Source organism: Eurosta solidaginis, chromosome 5 (genome assembly GCF_040869045.1).
Source record: "Eurosta solidaginis isolate ZX-2024a chromosome 5, ASM4086904v1, whole genome shotgun sequence".
NCBI classification, from domain to species: Eukaryota; Metazoa; Arthropoda; class Insecta; order Diptera; family Tephritidae; genus Eurosta; species Eurosta solidaginis.
The window spans coordinates 156,882,650-156,908,070 of record NC_090323.1 but is presented as its reverse complement, the minus strand read 5'-3'; the positions used below and the strand labels follow the sequence as shown (position 1 = coordinate 156,908,070).

Genomic DNA, 25,421 nt, shown 5'->3' with positions numbered 1-25,421 from the left:
ATCTACAGATGCATTTGGATAATATTGACAGTTGTTTGCTGTTAAAATTACCTATGAAACCGGTTGTTTTAGCTGAAATTTCAGTTAGATTGATTTGGAATCTGTAATTTTTAAGGAATCTTGTTGACTTGGGCTCAGCTGTTATTGCTCTGCTGAAATGGATAAAGAAATGTTTTTCTTGAAACAAAAAATTCGGTTAAATCTAGTGTAATTTAACGGAATGTCTGTTAATTAAAAACAGAAAACCAGATTTGATGATTTTACTAGCCTTAATTCTTTCGGTTTTTTTGTTGCTGAAATTTTCGATTTTAACAGGATTGCATTTGATTTCAAACATGTGCTTGGCAAAATTCGATTCCAGTGGGTTTCTGGCTTTCTTGCTAAAATTCCTTGTGTGTTCTAACAATTGGATTCTAATCTAGCTACCGGGTGACTCCGGTGGCATCCGAAAGTTAACTTATATACAACCTATTTGTTTAAGTGGTCTTCTACGTTCGAATCGTAATTTAATATTTCCCCAACATCATTCCTTGTCCTTAATGCCTTTTGGATTTATTCTTTTGGAATATCATCAATTTTGTTTTGTTAATTTTCCAACAAGATGGATAATTGATGTTCATTGAAACGATTTTCCGTCATTCCTTGTCAAATGTGGTTTCGAGACAAACCGGTATCGGCGTTTTGACATCATCAGTGGCTGCTAGAAGTCAGTAATTCTATTCGTCAGTAGTTCTTTGTGTGTTCGCTGCTTTGGTGCGTTTATTGTTGTATGTTAGTTTGTTGTACCTTTGTCTTCGAGTACATTCAGACGTCGGCATTTTGCTTGTATGTGAAGGACCATGACTGTTTTCTTAAGTGTGCACTGGGAAACATTCATTTTCGACCATGTGATTCGAGAATTTGGTAGGTAGGTTGAACTGGCCGGTCCATGAGGACCTCACATAGACTGATTGAGTCCGTAGTGTTACCAGAAGTTTGTTTAAACGACCAAACTGACAAACCCTATCAAAAACCAGGACCTATGTTATAAAATAACTCCGTCCTCTAGGCCAATACTAGAAGCTTCCTAGGACTTAAGCCACTTGCTGCTTCTAGATCTGACCGTATCACTCCTAATAGCTGGAGTCTTAGCCTGGCAAGTGCAGGACACGAGCACAGAACGTGCTCTATCGTTTTCTCCTCCAACCCGCACTTCCTACATCTGCTATCACTGACCAAGCCTAATTTAAAGGCATGTGACGCCAGAAGGCAGGGTCCAGTCAGAATACCCGTCATGAGCCTACAGTCCTCTCTTTTTAATGATAGAAGCAACTGTGTTAGTCTAAGGTTGTAAGACCTACACATAATCTTCGACACTTTACAGCCCCGCGCTTGAACCCACGCCTTTCCCGCTTGGTCGATCATGTGCACCTCTCGCCTTTGCTTAATCTCGCCCAATCTAATAGCGACATCTACGGAGCAAGCTTCAAGGGAAGCGCCCTTTTTAGCTAGTTCGTCCGCTTTTTCATTCCCATCTATTCCCATATGCCCTGGGACCCAATATAGATGTATGCTTCTCCCTGTCCCGATTCTCTCCAGAGACTGCTTACAGTCTAACACGCATTTGGATGCTGTGCTATGCGAGATTATTGCCTTAATTGTTGCTTGACTGTCAATATAAAAGTTAACACGGTTGCAGCTTAAGCTATTCTCCTCCAGGGTTTCTACTGCTTTGGTTACGGCTAATATTTCCGCTTGGAAAACGCTACAGTAATCCGGTAGCCTGTAAGATCTGCTTATTTCCGGATCAGCGCAGTATACCGCAGACCCTACTCCTTCCACTAATTTGGCACCATCGGTGTACACATGTATCGCCTCGTCCGCCATTTGCGCACCCTTGCGCCAACCGTCCACCTCTATTGTGAATTTGGACTCTGGTATGATTTTTGGATTCCGCGTTTTTTTGTTGTAATCTTTAACATTAAAACTGCGTTCAAAACACCTTTGGGAATATCTTTGGTATATATCTTTATAACTGAATGCAGATAGTTTAATGCACGGTAGTTCAAAAGGAAGACAACAAGTGGGGTCTCAAATATACTAGAGATATTGAAATACATATGTATTAAGCAAGTTTTGTAAAACTTAGTCAAATTAAAAAGAAACGACCCACATAAAAACAATTATAATTCCTTTTATTTTGTGTGATGGGTCTTTTGTAAATACGGATGTGTATCTCTCGCGTAGTCAGCCTGTTATTTCCCCGATCAGTTTATGTCTCAACACTCACAAATAGCTCGCTAAGAATTGTGTTCTTCTGCCATGTCATACAAGCTGTTTGATGTGCATTTTGTTTTTCCTTCGGCGAGCCAGCCAGCCTGCAGTATCAAGGCCCAATCCACAGCCGACACAATTAATCATTGCCCTTGAAATTTGTTTTTTTTTCTCAAATTTTTTCAATTGAAGAAATAGCGGCAGGTCTGGTTTTTTTAAATTTTATTTCGAGTGTATGCATTATAAAAACTTGCAGTTTTGTTTATTTTTTCTTTAAGGAAAATCATTGCGACGTCAGCATTATGCATTTGTTGCAGCATAGAGTGCATTAAAATTTTGTGGCTGGAATTTTTATTGCCGCATCAAATGTTTTAAACTCGGAGGGAGTGATTGCTGGAGATTTTGTAGTCGCCTACCACTTGTGTAGCTTTCGTCTTCCCCTTTTATGTTTGAGTTTTAATAACTGCCCAGCCTCTTTTTTCATTGCCACAAGCTTCACGAAATATTTTTTGTTTTGTTTGGTTGCATTTTGGAAATTGTGGTGGCTCGTAATATAGCGCTTAGAAAAACTAAAAATTCATAATATTTATACTCAACGGTTGGTTGTACAGGTATAAAGGAATCGAGATAGATATAGACTTCCATATATCAAAATCATCAGTATCGAAAAAGAATTTGATTGAGCCATGTCCGTCCGTCCGTTAGCACGATAACTTGACTAAATATTGAGATATCTTCACCAAATTTGGTACACTAGCTTATCTGGACACGCAATAGATTGGTATTTAAAATTTGCGAAATCGGATGATAACCACGCCCACTTTTTATATATATATAATTTTGGAAAACACAAGAAACCTGATAATTTAGTAAATAATACACATAGAATGTTGAAATTTGAAGTGTGGACTGATTTGAGACTCTTGATAAAAATTTGGAAAAATTTTTCAAAATGGGCGTGGCACCGCCCACTTGTGTTAAAATAATTTTACAAATATTATTAATCATAAATCAAAAATCGTTAAACCTATCGAACCAAAATTCGGCAGAGAGGTTGCCTTTACTATAAGGAATGCTTTGAAGAAAAATTAACGAAATCGGTTAAGGACCACGCCCACTCTTATATAAAAGATTTCTAAAAGGGTAGTGGACGAATAAAATAAGCTATGTCTTTGCAAATAAGAGCTTTATATCAATGGTATTTCATTTCCCAAGTGGATTTATAACAATAAATTGGAAAAAAATCATATTTAAAGAATGGGCGTGCCACACCGCCCCTTTTATGACTAAGCAATTTTCTATGTTTCGGAAGCCATGTCTCGAAGAAAAATTAGCATATCGCAATGAAATTTTGTATACATATTTTCCTTATAGCAGAATATATTTCGTGTAAAAATGGACGGGATCGATTAAAGATAAAAGTGGGCGTGTTTTATATAAAACAAGTTTAAAAGGGTCGTAGACTAGAATAATAAGCTATAACTTAGCAAAAAATAATGTGAATCAATGATATTTCACTTATCAAGTTTTATTGTAAGAGGAAATGAGGAGACATTTTTTTTTAAACGGACGGTGCCACGTGTTATGTAGAAATGTAATTTGTCTGAAATGGAATGCACAATTGAGGCTCACGCTGAGTATATAATGTTCGGTTACACCCGAACTTAAACACCTGTGCTTGTTTTTTGTTAGTTTTTGCAGCCTTTAATTATAGAATAAATGCGCTCTATCGCCACTTATAATACCGATTTATTTTTAAGTAAAATTTTTTTTAGTTTTTCATTTTTAATGTCTACATGACTGAAAGAACTTCTCCTCGTCGCTTTTTTGTTCTACTTCAATTGCTGGGAGTTGTATGATATGTATTATTCATTAGCGGCTGCTTAAGTGCAATTGCAAGAAGAACAACAACATACAAGATGGGTCAAAAATAGTCACGTTATTGCAAAACGGTATAACTTGTGCAGATGCTGTCAAATAACGACTCAGGTTTGACATTTGTGAAGTAAACAAACGAAAAATTAAATTCGTTTTGAAAAACGTAATATTCTCAAAAGAATGTGATCTAGACGCCTTACCTCTAGATTTAATAATTTGCACTAGCACGCCAGATGACCCGTTCTAAAGGTCGCGGACGCCTTATTATCGAGTTTTTCGAAGCTGCCAACAAGGTGAGTGTTCGACAATCTGTCGCCCAAAATTCTGGCAAGAGTAACGGAAAGTGTTGTAAAAGGTGTCATCAACTCTGGCCATGTCGCGACTTGGCCGATTTTACTTTCTCGACTTGATAGCATGAGTCCCAATGGTTTAAGTAAACATTTTTCAGAACCAGAACGGGGGCAAGTTCTTGAATTAGCAAGTTTTGATAATAGTTAAGTACTTTCACATGCGACAGAAATTGTATACCCAAAACAAAGTTTTAAAAACATAATTTTTTCAACTAGTGAAGAGTTGTTTTTCGTCAAATATTGAGACAGCCGAATAAGAAAAATACAAAAATAAAAAACGGAAAAAAGCACAAAATTGTTGAACTTCTCAGTCGCCTTGAAAAAATTTGTTACTTTTTTGATCAGTGCTACTAGCACCAACAAAAGTACTACAAAATAATTGCTATGGCTTTGTGGTAAGGCGCCTTTTATAGTCTGGCAAAGCCCTTATTTCCATACCGTAAAGTTTTTGCACTGCTCTTAATTATTTGCGTATTACATCCTAGAATCCTCATCTTGTCTATCGACGTTATCTCCTTACTGTATATTACTCACATACTGCTTAGTACACTGCATGGTACAAAGCTTTTAATGCACCAGAGCTGAACCTAGCCACTGCCTAGGAGGGAGGTTGGTTTTTCCGTTACTTGAGTCGGTTATCTTTGATAAGCTAGGCTTCTCAGCTATTTTCAAGATGGGGACGCCATTATTTATGAGTCTTTTTTGGAGCCGCCTTCAGAATCTTTTCAGAACTATGTCTGGACAATTAAATGATCAGTTGGGGATATTCTTGGAAGACATTTGTATTGGTTTGCGATTATTTTGAAATCTTTTTGGAACTACTACCGATCCAAAACTGATGAGGGACCTCTTTTTAGTGATGAAGGTAATGGCTTGGGCTTGTATGTATGGTCAATTTGTAACGAACTTCTCCTCACACTGCTGCTTAAACTAGGGAAACCTACGAAGGTGCGTTCGGATTGAAGCGGGGTGGCACACCTAGCTCTGCATCAGCTTAGCTCAGGGAAAATTGGAGTGGGTTTGCTTCATCCTTGCGCAGCGAAGTCGTACAAAAAGATTTAAATTGTATGCCGATAATCAAAAAAAATCAAAACCAAAACGAAACCAGCGAAATGCAAACTGCAGCCAAACAAACAAACAAAAAAATCTATAACAAAAACAGCCTGCGATTAACTGTCTATAAAATCTGGGTACATGGAGCAGTTTGCGAAAGCAAATGCCTAGGGGAGAAAAAAAAAGGTGGAAAAATCCCCCCTGTCTATACCCACCAAACCTGTTAACCTGGGAGAGATATTCGTTTAGGTTAACCCTATTTATACTTACGTCATTTCAGCTTATAATATACCTACATTTCGTCATCGACCAAGAAAAGATTAGTCGTTATTTCAATATTCAAGTTTTTACATTTTATTCAATCCAAATCTAAACTAAAGTTTAAGTCCTACGCCTACATCAGAATACTTAGAAAATTAGCATCCGCTTTGTGTATGGTTAGGAATTTAATTTCAGCAATTCGCAAGTATCCAAAAAAAACCACTATTAGCCTAAAATTTAATATTCGCAATTTTTCTTTTCCGAATTCAACGCTATAAAAAAAAACGATAGTAAACCAAAATGTCTCCTTTAAATGGAAATATAGGTCTAAGTAATTTTAGTTAATTGTGCAAAAAAAAAACTACATCAAAATCAAATTTTAAAAAGAATCAAGCAACATTATTTTCGAAAGCCTGTATGTATGTCGATCGAACATTTTATCTCGGTATGTAAGTCATAAACCTTACTACGTTTACGTAACATCAGTATGTTCGATCCAAATACATATTTTGGCAATTTTTCTTAGTTGCAAGATTAGGATAGATTACTTACTTGCATTCAGCTATTCCATCGATGCGACGGTGGGCCCAGCGACGACGACGTTGTAGATGATGCCTTCAAAGAAATAACAAGTGAACTAGGTTGCACAAGAACAACTAGTTCGGAATCATTAAAAAGGTAATCAGAGTCGAGCAGGTTCGACTAGTACTATCGAAACAACTTATATCTGATTTCTTTTCATAATTACGTCGGTCAACAAGTTACCTTTTTCAAACACACACACCCATAGGCATGCCCAAAAGCACACAAGGCAATAAGCCTCGAACACTTTGCAATGAAATATTGCGAATATTTTACATTGCTCTTTTCCTTCTAAATTCTAACATTTAAACATTTTGAAACTTCGATACAATTCTTTTTGTTTTGTTTTTTTTTTATATTTTAGGTATATTTTACTAGATATAGTTATTTAGTTGTCTCTACATTTCTATTTTAAATTTTTTTCTATTACAGTATTTACTTATTTATTTTTATTGAGCTAACATTTATGCTTGCACTGCGTATTGCTTCCTTCATGATTATATTTAGAACTCAATAAAACATAATAGGATTAAGGGCTTCTTGAGGTTGTTTTGTACTTTATATATATATATATATATATATATATATATATATATATATTTTAATTCTTATTTTGAAAAATAATTTATACTTTCTAACTTTGTACTCAACAATTCGAAAGAAATTTATACTCCGATTAACTAAATCGATTCATGTCTTTCGTACTGCTTATTTTTCTGAATACCTTGACCGATTGCAAGACTTCAGAAATTGCACTTAGCAACATTTTGCAAAATTTTAAATTTCAACAAAGATTTTCGATTTATAATTAAAGAAATCAAAATAAGTGTTTCACCACTGCAACACTGGCACTATGGATTTCGGGATCTTCACGGTAGGCCTCAGGAACATGGCTTTGGGAATACGACGTTAAGCGCGGATCTCTACAGTTGTCTACGCCTTTAAGAAAATTCGCCTAGGTTGGCACTCTAAGTCACTTCACCTTCATTTTGCATATTTATGGTTTTAACTGATGCACTTATTATTTTATTTTAGTGTAACGTAAAATCGTTCGAAGTTTTTGTTAGTTTATACTAACTTAGTGCAAACAGTCACTATACTTCACATTTTAACTTTTATTCTTTAATAAATCGTTTTTAAATATTTTCTCGCCAAGATATCCAAGACGTTTTCATTTCAATTGCCGACAAAAGACTGACTTTTCCTCCTCAAGTCAACATCAAGCTCAGCTCCAAAAAGTCTTGCTAACCTTGAACTAATGTTGAACTAGGACTAGCGGTATTTACTGCTATTGTTCCAGCTTAGTGCAATGTTAATCCATAAACAATTAGTAGGCATAGAAGAATTTGAAATAATAGTCGGCATAGGTGACTTCCCGATCACGCTACTTAAATATGCTTTCTGTGCTCTAATTACCAAAAAAAAACTACTTATATGTATTCATTGCCAAAAAGGTTTATTATTAGCGAATTAGGTATTTTGTGAATTAGGTATTTAGGAATTAAGTATGAAATATGTATTCCTAAAATAAGTAAGTATGAATTCCTAAATTAAATAAGTATGAATTAGGTATTTATTACTAGCGCAAACATTAATTAGACATTCACGAACTAATTAAATATGAATTAAGTATTCTCGAATTACGTGAGTATGACTAAGGTTTAGATGACTTCCGCAAGGTTAATTAAGTATTCCCGAATTAGGTAAACATGAATTAGATATTTATTCATTAAGTATAAAGTCGGTATTTATGAATTAAGTACATATGTATTAGGTATTATTGAACTAAGTAAAGATATATCAGGTATAATAATAAATAATTAATAAGTAACTCTGGTGTTTTCCAATTAGGGATGAGCGAATTAACTATAAGAAATTGAATTACGAATGGGTGAATTAGGTAATTGCGAATTAGGTATTAGCGAATTAGGTACGCGCGAATTAGCCATAGTTAAATAGATTACGAATTAATGAATTAAGCATTTCCACAATAGGAATGAGCTATTTCGGTATATATACGGAATAAATATGAATTAATTTGGTGATTACAAGTTAAGTATGCGCCAATTGGGTTTTAACGAATTAAGTAAGTGGTGAACTAGGTATTTATGACTGTTGCCTTTTCGTATTAAATATTCCCGAATTAAGTAGGTATCAAATAACTATTAACAAATTACGGTTTACGAACTAACTTCTGATGACTTAACTATTGACGAATTAAGTAAAATTTAATTATGTAATTTAGAATTAAATGCCTTAAATCAAATCCCGACGAAAAAACTATAGTATTTGAAGCCGAACTAAAGTGACCGACTGCAAAATGTAGCGCCACGGGTACTTTAAGAACATTTTTTTTTTTTTTTCTTTGTTCTCCAAAAATCGCCTGATTATCCCGCTATGGCTTATGCAAAAAGTATGTAGGTATTTAATGTAACGCCTACAATACTTCTTCTCTTGTAGCCATATCACCTTATGTAGAAGAAAATTCGATACTCGAATAGCCCTGTAGGGTATATTTGACATGAGCGCTACAAACTCAAGAAATCTCTTCGGAAACTATTCGGAATTATATCGAGACCATTTTGTGACTATGTCGGCTGTATTAGAGAATAATGCGACAACTTCAGAGCTACTTTTAAACAATACAGAAGCCATGTTGGGATATTTCAAAACGACTTTGGTTGTATTTGGAGACTATAAATCCGGGTCCAATTGTGGCTATTTTGAAACCTTTCCGCGATTGTTTTCGAGAAAATTTCGAAGTGATTTCATGAGCATTTCGGAACTACTTTGGAACTTTTTTTTTGATCTATGACGGAAAAGTTTAAGACCATTTTCAAAAGGGGTTCAGAATTATTTATGGATCTTTCCTTTGGGATTTAGTCAAGACCTATTTAGAATTATGGGTGGACACTTCAGGATCAATTGGGGATCCTTTCGGAAGAGTTTCACAATACTGGGATTGGTTTGGAATTTTTATAGCTTGTTTTTTTTTTTAGTAACAAATTCGAGACCTTTTTCTAATGATGTCTGTACTACTTTGGACTCATTTCGTATATCTGTGCGGCCATCTTGGTTTTACATCGGGAATTTTGGGCATTTCGCTTGGAGTACTCCGAACTACAGTAGGTAATCTTCACCTAAGACACCGCCATGAAAATTGAACGACATTTTTATATGAAGGGAGATACGTTAACTCCTTATATTACTTAGGGATACTAAAGGAATCCACTATTTGTTCGTCCCAGACTTTCTTTCATGTATCGGTACATAGATTATTTAAAACATAAATAACTACCTATTAAATCCAGTAAACTTTTCGAATAACTAGCGCGCCTGGGTACAATAAAATACAAAAAAAAAAAAACAACTACTTATTCGTCTGTCGCATATTTATTACTTTCAATTAGGCTTGCCGCCAACTATAGTCGCAATCAAATAATCGGTCCCTCACCTTCCAGCGATGCTGTGCATTACGAGACGTTATTTACGCTTCCACATTTATTCTTGCTTGTTTTAAGATTACCATCACAATATTTCTTTGATATTCATAATTTTCATTATAATTAAATTCAACTTAAATCGTCATCATCAGCCATAACAACATCCATTTCTTCCCCTTTACGTCTACCCTGCTGCATTTTTGAAGTGCATATTATAATTCAACCGTTTCAGCTACTTTTTGTTTGCAAAGTGTGCTTTAATTTTTGTTGTTGTTGTTGTTGTTGCATATCATCGTGTGTGTCGCTTATTTCAAACAGTTTGTTCTTTTACTTGCTTTCAGTTTTTATTTTATTTATTTTATTTAGATGCGGCGTCTAGCCACATCTGTTTGTCTAAAAGTCTTCGTTCAACAGCTTGGTCCGTCTGGTTTGTTTTGAGTGTTTATCTTCTCTTAATTGGGGTTTGATTGTAATCATCATAGACATAACTACATATGGACAATTTTGATTGTTAAAACAATACTATGCTCGTTTCATATTTGACATAAGGTCTTTTAGTATCAAACACACACATACTACGACATTCTAGTCTCTTATCTAAGGACGCTCCGTTGGGCCTGTCAAATGTTTCAAGTTGTATTCGTTCATCTTATTGCTTGTTTACTTTATCAATTGCGCTTAGTCTCGTTGACTTATCAATTCAATTTAACTCTTCACACGTAAAGTCACTGCATATCTCATGCTTTTTAGCAGTTCAAGTGTTTTAATTTTGTTTATCTTAAATGTGTTCCAGCGTTGCTCATGACTTGTGGTCCTTTGTTGAAAGACGTTTTCCTAATTTTGGTTTTTAGTTTTCCTTTTACTTGGGCTCTATTTAAATTTGATTTAGGGATTTTATATTGATGGCCTAATTGAAGTATAATTTTATATGGAGACAAATGTTGTCTTGAAATCCCACCATATTGACATATGGAATAAATATGCCTGCGAATATGTCAGAGGCCAACTAGTACTTAGGCTTCGTTTAAACTACTTGTAAGGACGATATATATATCTTATTCAAGAAGTTTTCCGGTTAACACAAACACTATCTCAAGTAGTCTTCATACCGACCTTCAGTCATCTGCCCCCGAAAGACTACAGGACTATTAGCTAAACATCTTCCCTGCTCAAAACCTAGAGATATTAATAGATGTGTATATCTAAGTAAATATGAAAGAAGAATTATTTTCTTCAGCATAACATGCTTACACCCAAGCAAATCAGTCGATACTGAATTACATAGAGTGGTTATGAATATAGAGAAAGCCCTGGAATATGCCCAAGTGTTTTTCTGGACATAGCCGGAGTTCTCAACAATGTCTCGAAAATAGCAATCATGGACAGTCTCAACTCGATTGAAGTTCATCCAGCTTTAAAAAATTGGATCGGCTGCATGTAAGCTGTAGAATGATCATATCGCAATGCAACAAAATCTATAAACAGGGGAACACCGCAGGGTGGGTTCTATCACCAGAGGGGTAAACCTACACAAAGTATCTAGGAGTTATACTCGATACTAAGTTGTCGTGGACGCTCCGTGTGGAAGAGAGAGCCAAGAAAGCCCCGCGGCACTGTATGCATGCAATAGGATGCTAGTATGCACTTAGAACCTATCAATCAAACTCTCTCATTTGGTATTTAAGGCAATTTATAAACCCATACCTTACTATGGGGTTCTTGTTTGGTGGGCAGCCACACAAAAAATTGCGTATACCAAAAAACTTGAGGGGTATGCAGAGTATAAATGATAAGAAGAACTATCCCGACAGCACCATTGCACGCAATTCTATACATCCCGCCTGCAGACGTAATGGTCAAAAACATCGCGTTAGCAACTTCAACAAGGCTTTAGGCAACAGGACAGCTAGAGTGAAGAAAACAGCAAAAATTCTGGAGGAAGCGTGCTTAAGCTGCAATTGCGTCAATATATACGATTATTGATAGACAGGTAGCGATGAAGGCAATAATCTCCTACAGTAATTCATCAAGAAATATCATGGATTGCAAAAAAGGAAGAGCTTCGCTCAGGTCGGGAACCATTAAAAAAAAACTAAGTTTTGGCGTGGGTCAAGTCTGAATCGAGGTTTTGTTACATCTTGTACCAGGAAATGATTGTACCGGAGAATAACGGGTTCGCCTACAACAAAGGACTGCTCACATCCGCAACTTTCTCTTAACTTCCGGGGTGTGTTTTTGCGGCTAAAACAACAATGTCAGAATTCAAAAGCTTGCCCATTCGACTCTGTTTGGATGTATGTGCACCTTACCTATCTTGAACATGCGGCAACTGTTGGGATGCCCCATGTAATACCAGTTCAGAAGGTGTTACTTGTTGGTCATGTTATTATGCCATTGAACATTGTCCCGCTACGTTAATATGTCGTAAGGAGGCATTCTTACTTTGGATGCGATTATGTGTGCTGAGAATACTATTGAACGCCATGTCCGATAAATTTGGGTATCTCACAGTTGGTATTGTGGCAAACATTTACGTTTCAGTAACAACAGCAAAGCAAGCAGCCACAGAGACAAACATGTAAACGACAAAAAGCGAAGATAATATTTCACGTACATACATGTATTCAGCAGCTAAAAGCGAAGATGACATTACTAACACATTATACATGTATACTAGAAGACCCGGAAGACGTTGTCCTGCCCTAAATTTTGCCTATCTACATACATTTTAATAAGCTTTTTCCGTCTGACTCTGCCCCCCCCCCCCCCCCCCCCCCCCTCTTCACTTTTTCCTAATCCTGTTATTCACTCCTCCCTCCGTATTTTTAGCTTCATCTATCTCCATCTTCGTCTCATTCTATCTCTTTCTCAATCTCCTTCTCTCTTTTCTCTTCTCTCAATTCCTTCTCATTCTTCTGCACCCCTTATTGCCTGTCCCAGAGGGTGGTATGTATTTTATTCCAGTCCCTGTCCCAGTCCCACTCCGAGTCTCAGTTCCAGTCCCACTCCGAGTCTCAGTCCCAGTCCTAGTCCTAATCCCAGTCCCAGTCCGCCTCTGGATAATATATTACTCTGTACCAAAGCACTCATCAACAGCTTTCATTTGATATCCATATCGTATAAACACTGTCTAGACATTCACTGGCCCACGTTTTGGCCTATATCTGGAGACCCTTTACCTGTAGTAACCACCGCGTGAGGTTTGCGCAACTTGTGTGAAAGTTTGAACAAAATCGACCGACGCATCTCTTCAAACACCGGCGACCAACTAGCACACATTTTAGCCTTTCTTTTTATATATGTATATAGATTTTTATTTTTCACACTTCACTATATTATTAAAACGAAATGCAGATTTTCGTTGCTTTTGAAATTCGGCTTAAAAATTGCAAATGGAACCACTAAAATAATATTGCGACTATAAACTGAGATATAACCTATCCCATATTCCAAGTTAGATCAAACTACACACGGGGTGCAAAACAAATTCAAAATCGGTTCAGTAGTTTAGGAGTCCATTGGCCTCAAACTTGTGAGACGTGATTTTTATATATTAAGATAGATAAATATCCAACTAAGGTACAGAAATGAGAACTAAATAAACAACTGTTCGATAATGCTGTTCGTGAAAAGTCTTGACTTTGGGAGAAATATGCGAACAAGGCAACTGAGCAAGCAGAGTACTAATCAATAAGTTTGATTTTAACACGCTATAAGTGAAGTACGCTAGTAATTTGATTGTGAAGTACTACTACAAAAGAGAACACTACCCTAACATTTTGTTATGCCTAATATTTGAATCAATTTATTCGACAATTTGCCGATTTAAGCTATAACACTTCTGTACAGAGTAACAATACATAAAGCCATCGATGTACCAGCCATCAATTTCAATAGTTAGGTTATGTACTCAGTTCACGTCGTGAATGCGATCTCAGTGGGCACGGGCGGTGATAGTATCAAATCACGTGAAACGAAACAACAGGAAAAGTTAGGGAGATAATCTTTTATTTATTGTCAGTAGAGTACAGTCATCTAGACGGACGTGCTTCTCTTCACGAGGAAGTACAAGCCACCTGCCTTCAGACTACCATTCTTAAGCGGCCAGAAACTAACCCTGTCATCGCGTACCACGTATCTGGGACTAACAATACACTGCAAGTTGAATTGGAAAGTATGTATCGAAGAGCGGGTACGGAAGGACTGCATCGCCTTCTATGCCTGCAAATCAATGTTTGGTAAGAAATGGGGACTCAAGCCAAGCATGGTACCTTGGATGTACGAGGCGGTGGTGCGACCGGTGCTTACCTATAGTTCCATAGTCTGGTGGGAAGCTCTAAGTAAGAGCTACAATCTCACCAGCCTGCAAAAAGTCCAGCGCACTGCATGCCATAGGGGCCGGACGCACTTGCCCCACAGCTGCTTTAGACCCCATTTTGCACCTGCTTCCGATCGACTTGCATATACTTTGTACATCGTCAAAACCGCCCTGAAACTCAGGGAGTCTGGGCGTTGGAAGGATACTCAGCAAGAGCATAGTAGTATCCTAAAGAAACTTCCGGTACATGTAGTACCGAGACAGATTACTACCCTCGCAAACTGAAGTTGGAGTACGGTTGTAATACCGGCATTCCAAGCAGGAACGAGTGGAAGAGAAACCCGGGCATAAGGGTCAACGACAGCCAAATCTACACTGACGGCTCCAAGATGGAATCGGGAGTGGGGGCCGGAGTCTACTCTGAGTCCCTAGATTTGTCTGCATCATTCAGACTCCCATCGCACTGCAGCGTGTTTCAAGCAGAAATCCTCGCGATTTGGCAAGCCTGCAAATCACTGGAGGGCTTGAATGTAGCTTGAAAAAGTATACATCCTGTCGGATAGCCAAGAAGCGATAAAAGCGCTTTCCTCGCCACATATTATCTCAAAATTAGTGTGAGCTTGTAAGCGACTCATTTCCCAGTTATCCACCAATCTAGAACTATGCGTTATCTGGGTCCCGGGTCATAGGGGGATAGCGGGTAACGAGAAGGCCGACGAGCTGGCACGCGGGGGCTCATCGGAGATGAACGAGGAAATATCCAGTGTCGAAGTAGGCATACCCTTAGCAGTAGCCAAGGGGAATATGCAAAGCTTCTACTTGAAGAAAGCGCAAACAAATTGGAATAACATCACCACATGTGCAATGTCAAAATACATTTGGCCAAAATATGATGGAAAGAGGACAAGAAGTCTTCTGAACAAATCCAGGGCCAACACACGCAAACTGATAGCAGTCAGCACCGGTCATTGGGCAGTAGGTACGCATGCGGAAAAGATGGGCATTCCGTATAATGACTACTGCAAAAGCTGCAAAGATCCAAATTCCAGGGAGACAGAAGAACACTTTATGTGTAAATGCCCGGCTCTAGCTAGAGCCCGACTACGGTTCCTTGGAACCCCGTTTCTGGAAGACCTCAGAGGTTTATCTGTGATAGCAATCCCGAATATTCATAATTTTATCAACAACTCTGGCTGGTTGTAATACATTGACCGTAATATTCCGTAGGTTTTTAGACGAGTTACATGACATCAAAACGGCTTTAAATAGCTAATTGGGGGACCAGGGTCGCAGCCATTTCACCTACCTACCTACAGTCATCTAGATAGGAAACAATTGTGACCCGCTTTGGTGTTAAAGGAAGCTTCTTTATTGGGAAATAAAAGATGAGGGTACAGTGCACCAACCTGTAGTACCTTTTTCCAAAAATTGTTTTCTTTGGCAATAACGATTGTTTGATATAATGAAAAAGATAAAGGGGGACTTAAAAGCAAGGCAAAGTGGCGAAAATATTAGCCCATATATTTTTTTCGAACTTTACAAAGAAAATTGTTGGCAGATCAGATTTTTTTTTAAGAAATCTGTTCAGAGCCATTGGATATGCAACATTTCTAACATAGTCAGAATGCATTATGAATTCATAAGACAATGAATTGGTCTCAAGCCAAAAATATTTTTTCAGATTTTGCATTTTCACACAAATTTCGCAAATTCTATCATATTCTTCCACTTTTTTCCTCTTTTAACTTTCACATGATACTAGTACATGTTATAAGTAAGCACATGCGTAGTTATGTCTTTATGCATTTTAACTTTTATTAGCTGTGCTTATTTTCAGAAGACGAACAGTAAATATTTACCATTCGATTATGCAGAAATTTTGATTATTTTTATTGCTACATACATACGACTCAAAGAAGGTTGTGCATATAAAGTCCCATTGCAAACATTTGTCCGAGTTTAAATTACAAGTCGAACGATAATGATTGATTACCCACTTGGTGCTATGCAGGCATACACACACACACATGCATTTCAAAATAAATTTATTTACTGTGATTATTGCATGCATATGCGATAGTTATAAATGTGTAAGTATTTATGTATGAGTGAATGTATTTATGTGTACTTACAGTTAATGCTACCGTTTGTTTGTTAGCTCAACCGTTTAATAATCAACAAAACCTTATCACTGAAAGCAGCCAAGCAACTGTTGTTTACATAGCTTTCGATGCATTAGCAACGAGCATAAAAATGGATTTTGATTTAATGCAGAAACAAATACAAATATTCAACTTTGATTTATGCGTTCAAGTAGTCATGTATGTATGTAGAGATGTACGCTAATGTTTGTACTTTAACAAATTAAATTTATTACCAGACGCCAAGCATTTTAAAGTGCTAGAATATTGAGTATGTGAAAAAAAAATATGAATTTCCTTTACCAATAAATAAGAAATAAAAATTTAAATTTGATGTTAGCAATAAATAATGATAGCAAAGTTCTTATCTACATTTTAGAGACGCTGCGAGTATTCGCTTTCAAAATTTTCAAGAGATTTTTTGTGCCCTTCCTTTCTCACATCACTTGGTACAGACCTAGTTACCCCAGAAAATTATGGATCTTCTTTGGGCTAGGAGAGATAGTGTGCTTTAACTTTGGCCAAGGAGAGAAAAGATGTTCTCTTCCTATCGAGCGCTAGCATCGCATTCAAGTATAATGTCGGATTCGTCATATCACCAAAACAACAAAGCCTCCCGATAAGATGCCTAAATCTGCAGGGTTCTGTATAGATATCTTTCGAAATTCTTAACTCATTCTTGTTAGACTTATGACCAGCTTATTTTGGTTTATGTTACTTAATTTTATTAATATTTTTTTATTTATATCTTTCTAGCGAAAGCTTTGATTGTGCAGAACCTTGGTCCAGCGCCAACATGCCTACTCACTTCTTTCCTGATTTAGAATCTGCCTGCGATCATATTGCAAGGAATGGTTCAAGTACGAAGAGCTTTTTAGCTCCTGCTATTTGATATCGTAACGATAAGGACACTCCCTGAAGGTCTTGGGAGTATAAGCGATATTGAAGGTCACTTTCCGGATACAGATCCGGTATGTTTTAATATGACCACATTGTATCTTTTAAGCAAGACAATTTTAATTTTATATTGCTAAAAATCCGAGTAGGTTGGGCTGAAACTCTTTACATGTTAGTATTTATATTCTATACAACGATCTGTTAAGAATTTTGGAAAAGCTGGAAAGGCCACGACACCTATTAGGAAAAAATTTAATTAGCTACATCACTGCAAATATTTGAATGAAATTTCCAATATTCTGTATGGAAACTCATTATACATATCATTGTCATGGGTGAGGTATAGGTGATGGAAGTGGATGAGGGATTTGGGGTGAAAATGGGCTTTTGAGTAGGAGCAGGTCTAGTGTGGGAGGAAGAAGAAGAATGAGAGGTGGTAGATATGAAGGAAATAAGGAAAGGATACGAGTAAGGAGGAGAAGTGAAATATTAAATAATCGAGTGTGGAATAGAGAGTAATAAGGGGAAGGGAAGACAAATTCATAAATGTGGGCGAACCAATTTTCGGGCGGGAAAACGAGAGTGAGAATGGGAACGAACTTGGGAGGGGATTGTGAAGTATAATGAGAAAGAAGCAGAGATATATGGACTAAAGAATGGATGGGTAAATTAAAGCACAGCAACCAACCAACAAACCAGACGAGAATGTAACAGAGAGTGATGAAATGAAGAAGATGTCACTTACTCCATGTAGACAAACCAATTTCGGGCAGGACAACGTCTATAACAGATCGTTCCTAGATTAGAAGGTTATGATTAGGTGGTCTTGAAAAAAAAAAAATTTAAATGGATTTAAATGGATTATGGACAGTTTTAAGCTGCAAAATTTTCTTATATCTTTCTTTTTTTAGAAAAAAGTTTATAGCATACGAAGGAGGATTTCAATATCGCCCAGCGAATATTTATAGTTAAACATTCTCTCTATATCGAGGAGATTACCTAGAGTGAAGCGGTCTGCTTTTCGTATAAAAGCTACCGTCTTTCTTTCATAGACGGGCTTTATACATTACAGGCTGCAGCAGACAAAAAATTCCTACAATTGGCTTTGTGGAATATGTGTCTTGAGGATTACTATTGTAATTTTGGTTTCCTATATTGACATTGCCACCTATATGCAATCCTAGTGCCTAAAGTAGACGGCGAATTTTGTATGGAAATAATAATATTTAGAGGGAAATATATTAAGTTGTTATGGAGTCCTGTCTAGAACTTATACGTCATTCCCAAAAATAAATTACACTTTTAAGTAACATATTTTGTTTCGAAATAAAACAAGTAAGGAAGGTTAAGTTCGGGTGTAACCGAACATTACATACTCAGTTGAGAGCTATGGTGGCAACATAAGGGAAAATAACCATGTAGGAAAATGAACCGAGGGAAACCCTGGAATGTGTTTGTATGACATGTGTATCAAATGAAAGGCATTAAAGAGTATTTTATGAGGGAGTGGGCCATAGTTCTATAGGTGGACGCCATTTAGGGATATAGCCATAAAGGTGGATCAGGGTTGACTCTAGATTGCGTTTGTACGATATGGGTATCAAATGAAAGGTGTTAATGAGCATTTTAAAAGGGAGTAATCCTTAGTTCCATAGGTGGACGCCGTTTCGAGATATCGCCATAAAGGTGGACCAAGGGTGACCCTAGAATTTGTTTGCACAATATGGGCATCAAACGAAAGGTGTTAATGAGTATTTTAAGAGGGAGTGGGCCTTAGTTCTATAGGTGGACGCCTTTTCGAGATATCGCCATAAAGATGGACCAGGTGTGACTCTAGAATGCGTTTGTACGATATGGGTATCAAATGAAAGGTGTTAATGACTATTTTTAAAAGGGAGTGGGCCTTCGTTCTATAGGTGTTCGCCTTTTCGAAACATCGCCATAAAGGTGGACCAGGGGTGACTCTAGAATGAGTTTGTACGATATGGGTATCAAATTAAAGGTATTAATGAGAGTTTTAAAAGGGAGTGGTGGTCGTTGTATATGTGAAGGCGTTTTCCAGATATCGACCAAAATGTGGACCAGGGTGACCCAGAACATCATCTGTTGGATACCGCTACTTTATTTATATATGTAATACCTGCCAAGATTTTAAGGGTTTTTTATTTCGTCCTGCAGAACATTTTCATTTTCTTCTACTTAATATGGTAGGTGTCACAACCATTTTATAAAGTTTTTTCTAAATCTATATTTCGCGTCAATAAAACAATCCAATTACCTTACCATATTTCATCCCTTTTTTCGTATTTGGTATAGAATTATGGCATTTTTTTCATTTTTCGTAATTTTCGATATCGAAAAAGTGGGCGTGGTCATAGTCGGATTTCGTTCATTTTTCATACCAAGATAAAGTGAGTTCAGATAAGTACGTGAACTGAGTTTAGTAAAGATATATCGATTTTTGCTCAAGTTATCGTGTTAACGGCCATACGGAAGGACAGACGGACGACTGTGTATAAAAACTGGGCGTGACATCAACCGATTTCGCCCATTTTCACAGAAAACAGTTAACGCCATAAAATCTATGCCCCTACCAAATTTCAAAAGGATTGGTTAATTTTTGTTCGACTTATGGCATTAAAAGTACCCTAGACAAATTAAATGAAAAAGGGCGGATCCACGCCCATTTTTAAATTTTCTTTTATTTTTGTATTTTGTTGCACCATATCATTACTGGAGTTGAATCTTGACATAATTTACTTATATACTGTAAAGATATTAAATTTTTTTTTTTAAATTTTACTATAAAAAAATTTTTTTTTAAAAGTGGGCGTGGTCCTTCTCCGATTTTGCTACTTTTTATTAAGCGTACATATAGTAATAAGAGTAACGTTCCTGCCAAATTTCATCATGATATCTTCAACGACTGCCAAATTACAGCTTGCAAAATTTTAAATTACCTTCTTTTAAAAGTGGGCGGTGCCACGCCCATTGTCCAAAATTTTACTAATTTTCTATTTTGCGTCATAATTTCAACTCATCTACCAAGTTTCGTCGCTTTATCGGTCTTTTGTAATGAATTATCGCACTTTTTCGGTTTTTCGAAATTTTCGATATCGAAAAAGTGGGTGTGGTTATAGTCCGATATCGTTCATTTTAAATAGCGATCTGAGATGAGTGCTCAGGAACCTACATACCAAATTTCATCAAGATACCTCAAAATTTACTCAAGTTATCGTGTTAACGGACGGACGGACGGACATGGCTCAATCAAATTTTTTTTCGATCCTGATTATTTTGATATATGGAAGTCTATATCTATCTCGATTCCTTTATATATGTACAACCAACCGTTATCCAATCAAACTTAATATACTCTGTGAGCTCTGCTCAACTGAGTATAAAAAGAAAAATTTCTGACGAAAAATCGTGATTATAGCAGAGAAAACTGTTTATGACACTTGCAGTTACAAAAATCTCGAAAAACAGAATCAACTGAAAAAGTTTGACACCAGATTTAGCGTTCTACATATTAAGAAAGTATCAGTTCATTTCTGCGTCTTAAATGTTTAAGGCTAATAGATTCGAGCAAAGTCAGATAAATATATTGCTTTTAAAAGCTGCAGCCTGAAAGTATACTTTGCATAAGTATACCTTAAGCAGTTTTTCAGGTACATATGTATGTAGTTATATTGATAAGTAAGGAATAGCTCATTATATTAAATGTATCCATATTTTATATAGTGTTTACCTCTTTAGTTTTTAAGCAGTTGTGATTTTGTGTATCCTTTCTGTTATCCTGATTATTTTGATCATTACCGCCAAAGCGATTGTATTGAAAAAGACGTCCCATATTTCTCATGATTGGAATTATTTATATGAAAAACACACACTTTTTTTATAACTTTATTATATTTTATATATAATTCAAATATTTCTATATTTTTGCAATTTTTTTTTATTTCACGGTTATCTAGAATTATAATTCACAAGACACAAATCTCACTACACAATTTAATGTAATTTGCATAGACCGTGTGTATACTCAAAATTTCATTGAACCCATTGTTTAGGTTTTGTTCCAAATATGTTGTTGTTTTTATTTGCGTAAAATTTTGTATCATATCACGAGTCGCGCGTCAATAAAATTTCCATCGAGCGATCACCACAACGTGCACACCAAGAATGATTCATAGAGACGAGCACAATTTGTTGTAAAGTTGTTGATGTTGATGCCGTTGTCAATAGTGCTGCTACACACATAAACATATAAATACACGTATGGATGGATGTTGTATGTGTATATTGAGCAATTATGAAGTTCACTTCAATACTGTTACTGTTGCCTTTTTGGTGTGTGTGTGTGTCTGCCATTCTTGCTGACGATAATGAAGTTCTTCCTCTTTAGTAGAACTCAAAACATCAAAAAAAAAAAAAGCGCTCGAACAGCTCGGGTCAGTAAAGTTGATGCAGCAAAAGTAGCGTTCATTGGTGCTGCCGCATTCAAATTGAGAGAATTTATTCATTCAGAGTCAATATGAAGGCAAACTCATAACACACACACACAAACAATTACAGGCATACATACCACAATTGGGATGGAAACTCACGCCGTGCAACAAATTTTCAATAGTACGTACTTCCATGTGTGTGTGCATATCTGTGTGTGTTTACTTTTGCCTGCCTTTTACGATTACTGCCACAGCCAGTTGGTGGTTGAGTCAATAAATACTACATAGCAATAGTAAACAAATAAAAACAAAGTCAAAATAGAATTAAAAACAAAACAAGACAAAATAGTAGTATCTTTAAAATAGCAAAGGCTAAAAAAAGTGCTAGGGAAAATGAAATGTACTCGAAAAATGGATCAAAGTGTAGGAAAAATTTAATACAATGGTAGCGGCTTATTTTGTTTTACTTTTTTTTTTTTGACTTCTCGCTGTACATGCATACATACAAACGGTATGTGTTTGTAGAGCAATATGCAAAATAAAAACTATAAAATACAAAAACTACAAATAGTAACTCGCACTCGCCATTCGACCTCATTGGCGCTCTTGAAATGGCACGGCAGTGGTCAGTTACAACAGCAGACATATACAGAAATGACCAGGATAATTAACCTGTAGAGGAATACCTAAGCGTTCATAAATCAACTAGTTCACAACTAGAATATTCTTATCCAAATTTTACCAGTATCATAAAGGACAGAATGGAACCAATTAAAAATTAAGAGCTTTGGATTTAACTGAAGTTGTATGAGTGTGAGCTAAGACAAAGGCCAATTTGACCTAAATTAAAGTTTTGGGCCTTAGTAGGCTGCCACCATTAACTACACTTTAGTCTGTGCACTAGTGGTTGCATTGATTCCAATAGTTGCATCTCAATACATTTTCTCTAATTGCATAGTTCTGAGTCTTTAAATAATCTGGTGTTGAAATATAAGCCTATCACCTTCTTTTGCAGTAGTGATCATATAGGTGCGATCACTCACAAACTGTTATCAATATCCTCTATCGAAATTCTAGGGAAAGTTAAGAAGAGATATGATTGTTACAGTCTTTTGTTCCACATTGCAACTAAAAAGATGGTTGGTGTCATTTGGAAACACATTATATGCAGGACATACACCCACTAAAAAGGTGCTGAAGGGAAAAGCTTTTAAAAGCCTTCTGACAACCCAAAGAGAAGACAGTTTCATGGAGAAATTTCTGAGTGTACATAGAATGCTACAGCGAAACTGCAAGGTTAAGGGAGATCCTTTTTTACTTTGTGGTGCTACTTAATATTTTACGGCTAGTACATCTACACTACAAAGACGGAGCTCAGTAGTTTTAGCATGGTTGAAAGATGCCAAAATTGTAAGGGCAGTAAAAACTGTAACCAAGTTGACATTGCCAGGTTTAGATGAGATTCGTTGCTGTGTTGTGAATAGCAGGTGGGAATATTAAAGAATTTTTAGAACAACCTTTTAGGGTTGCAACTTACTTAACCACAACGGCTCGAGTCATCTAAAAATTCCCCGTTATTTGAGCTAAAATGACTATACTAGATTTATGGATGTGAGTATAAGGTATAATATGAACAAAACCGTACATCAGGTTCACACGGAAGGCAAGCCGTTGATAGGGTGGCCACGAATATAGAGAAAATCGTGAAATACCACGAATATTTTTTAAGTGTCTGTCTTACGGGGACTGTCCAAAACAAGTATTTATGATTAATAACAAGTAAGAAACTCTAAGTTCGGGTGAAACCTAACATTACATACCCAGCTGTACACGGGAAACTAACTAAGATGAGGTTAGACCTTTAGGAAAAGTGGGCGTGGTCTTTAGTCGATTTTGATTATATTCGCTCAGTCTATATTATTTGGTAAGTTAATGTCTCTGCCAAATTTCACTGTAATAGCTTTAACGGCTTGAATTTTATGGCTTGCTAAACTTCCAAATTTTCTTCTTCTAAATGTGGGTGGTGCCACGTCCACATTTCGAAACTTTTTAGAATTAAGTTTTGCGTCATAAAACCAATACACTTACCACATTTCATTAGTTTAGCGGTATTCTTCGTTTTTGAATTATGCCATTTTTTAATTTTTCTAAATTTTCTATATTGAAAAAGTGGGCGTGCTTCGTTCGATTTCGCTCATTTTCTACACCAATCTATTCCGGCTCCAGATCAGTCCCTTGCGCAAGTTATCGTGTTAACCGACGGACAGACGGTCGGAAGGACATGGCTTAATCAAACTTTTTTTCGATACTGATAATTTTGATATATATAAGTCTATATATATCTAGATTAAAATATACCTATACAACCAACCGTTATCCAGTCAAAGTTAGAATACCCTGTGTACAAGTACAGCTGGGTATAAAAGATAAGCAATGACAACTTTATTGACATCAGCATTGCGTTCTTTTCTGCGTATTACACCTGGAAAGTGAGTGATCGCCAAGCCTATGGCTCCAAATTAATGGATGGATTAGGGTCTGTATATTTTGCTAATCTATAAATAAACAGATGCTATCAACTGCGGCGAGAAGTCTCCTAAAAATGTCTGAACACCATCTCTATATCGAGAGAGAAGTGCCCCTGTAAAAGAGCGTAATGAGAAGCTGAAGAAGCATTTCCTGCAAAATTGTTCGTAACGGGGCCAGCGAAACAGACAACTTCATGTGGTAGCGCTGCCTTTGGTATGCTAGCCAAAGGCTCCAACGACAGAGCTTTCAGATCCCGAGAGGGGAATAAATCTAGAAACCTTCAAGTGTTTAACAAGAGGACGGAGTAAATTTACCCCGTAAGGTGTGGTACATATTTGCGCTCTATTGACCGTCTAGCTCAATTTAGCTAACCAGTTTATATCGACGATTTCAAGTATGCCATTAAATGTTTTGCAAAAGATCCGGTGGTACTTTTAAGACAAACAATTATTTAAATTAAAACTAGAATAAAAATATTTAAACATTCCGTACTTGCCGTGGCTACTTATTTAAGTATTAGCCTGAAAATTAGCCCAGGCAGGGTTACATTGAAAGTGTGTTACAACCAGTTGATAGTAAAACATGGACAGATATTTGCTTGCCGGTCTTTCGCTGGACAATTATTTTGCGTGTTCGTCATTTTGCATACCCTCACAAACACCTATCTAGATATAATGCATTAGGGTGGGTGATACTTTTAGCGATGCTGTTCTTAACATTTCTGCTATATATTCAATTCCATTTCCTGCCCGATTTGGAAGGTGCATTGCAATTCACATAAATAAGTTTAAAGACCCAAATAAATAAGTAAAAAAAAAAAAAATAATAAACATATGGCGCGATTTACCTGCGAGGAGATCTAGGTCGAGCTTCTCTTCCAATCTGCGTCGTGCTCTTTTTAATTCTTCTTACAAATTGACATGTAGGTCCCATATTTTATGACGATTTCGAACGGTATGTGCAAGGCAGAAATACACTCGGAGTGTTTGCCAAATCACTTCCAAGGGGCGACCCCGATTAGAAAACTGCTTTTTAATTGAAATAACTTTTTCTAAATTTTAGATGTGACTTTGCCCAAGAGTTGAACATAACACCCATATTCACCACCTTTTGTTTAAATGTGCCGCGGGAGGGGTATGACAATAGTATTAGGTATTAGTAGGCATTAAAATATGAAGGTCCGCAAATTTGTAGAAAAATGAGAGCAGCGCGAATATATTGAACTGTGCAGTTTTGACACCATTGTAATGGTGAGTAATGAACAT

General features: G+C 36.6%; 1 protein-coding gene across 1 annotated transcript in view; it reads right to left on the bottom strand.

Annotated features, from left to right (window-relative positions):
* The window catches only part of LOC137252805 (uncharacterized), an 80,480-nt gene extending 59,149 nt beyond the window's left edge, over window positions 1-21,331 (bottom strand). The window contains exon 1 of the mRNA XM_067788884.1: window positions 20,928-21,331. Coding sequence (XP_067644985.1) covers window positions 20,928-21,038 — 111 coding nt within the window. The 5' untranslated portion in view covers window positions 21,039-21,331. The remainder of the gene's footprint in view (window positions 1-20,927) is intronic.
* Between the last annotated feature and the right edge of the window lie 4,090 nt (window positions 21,332-25,421).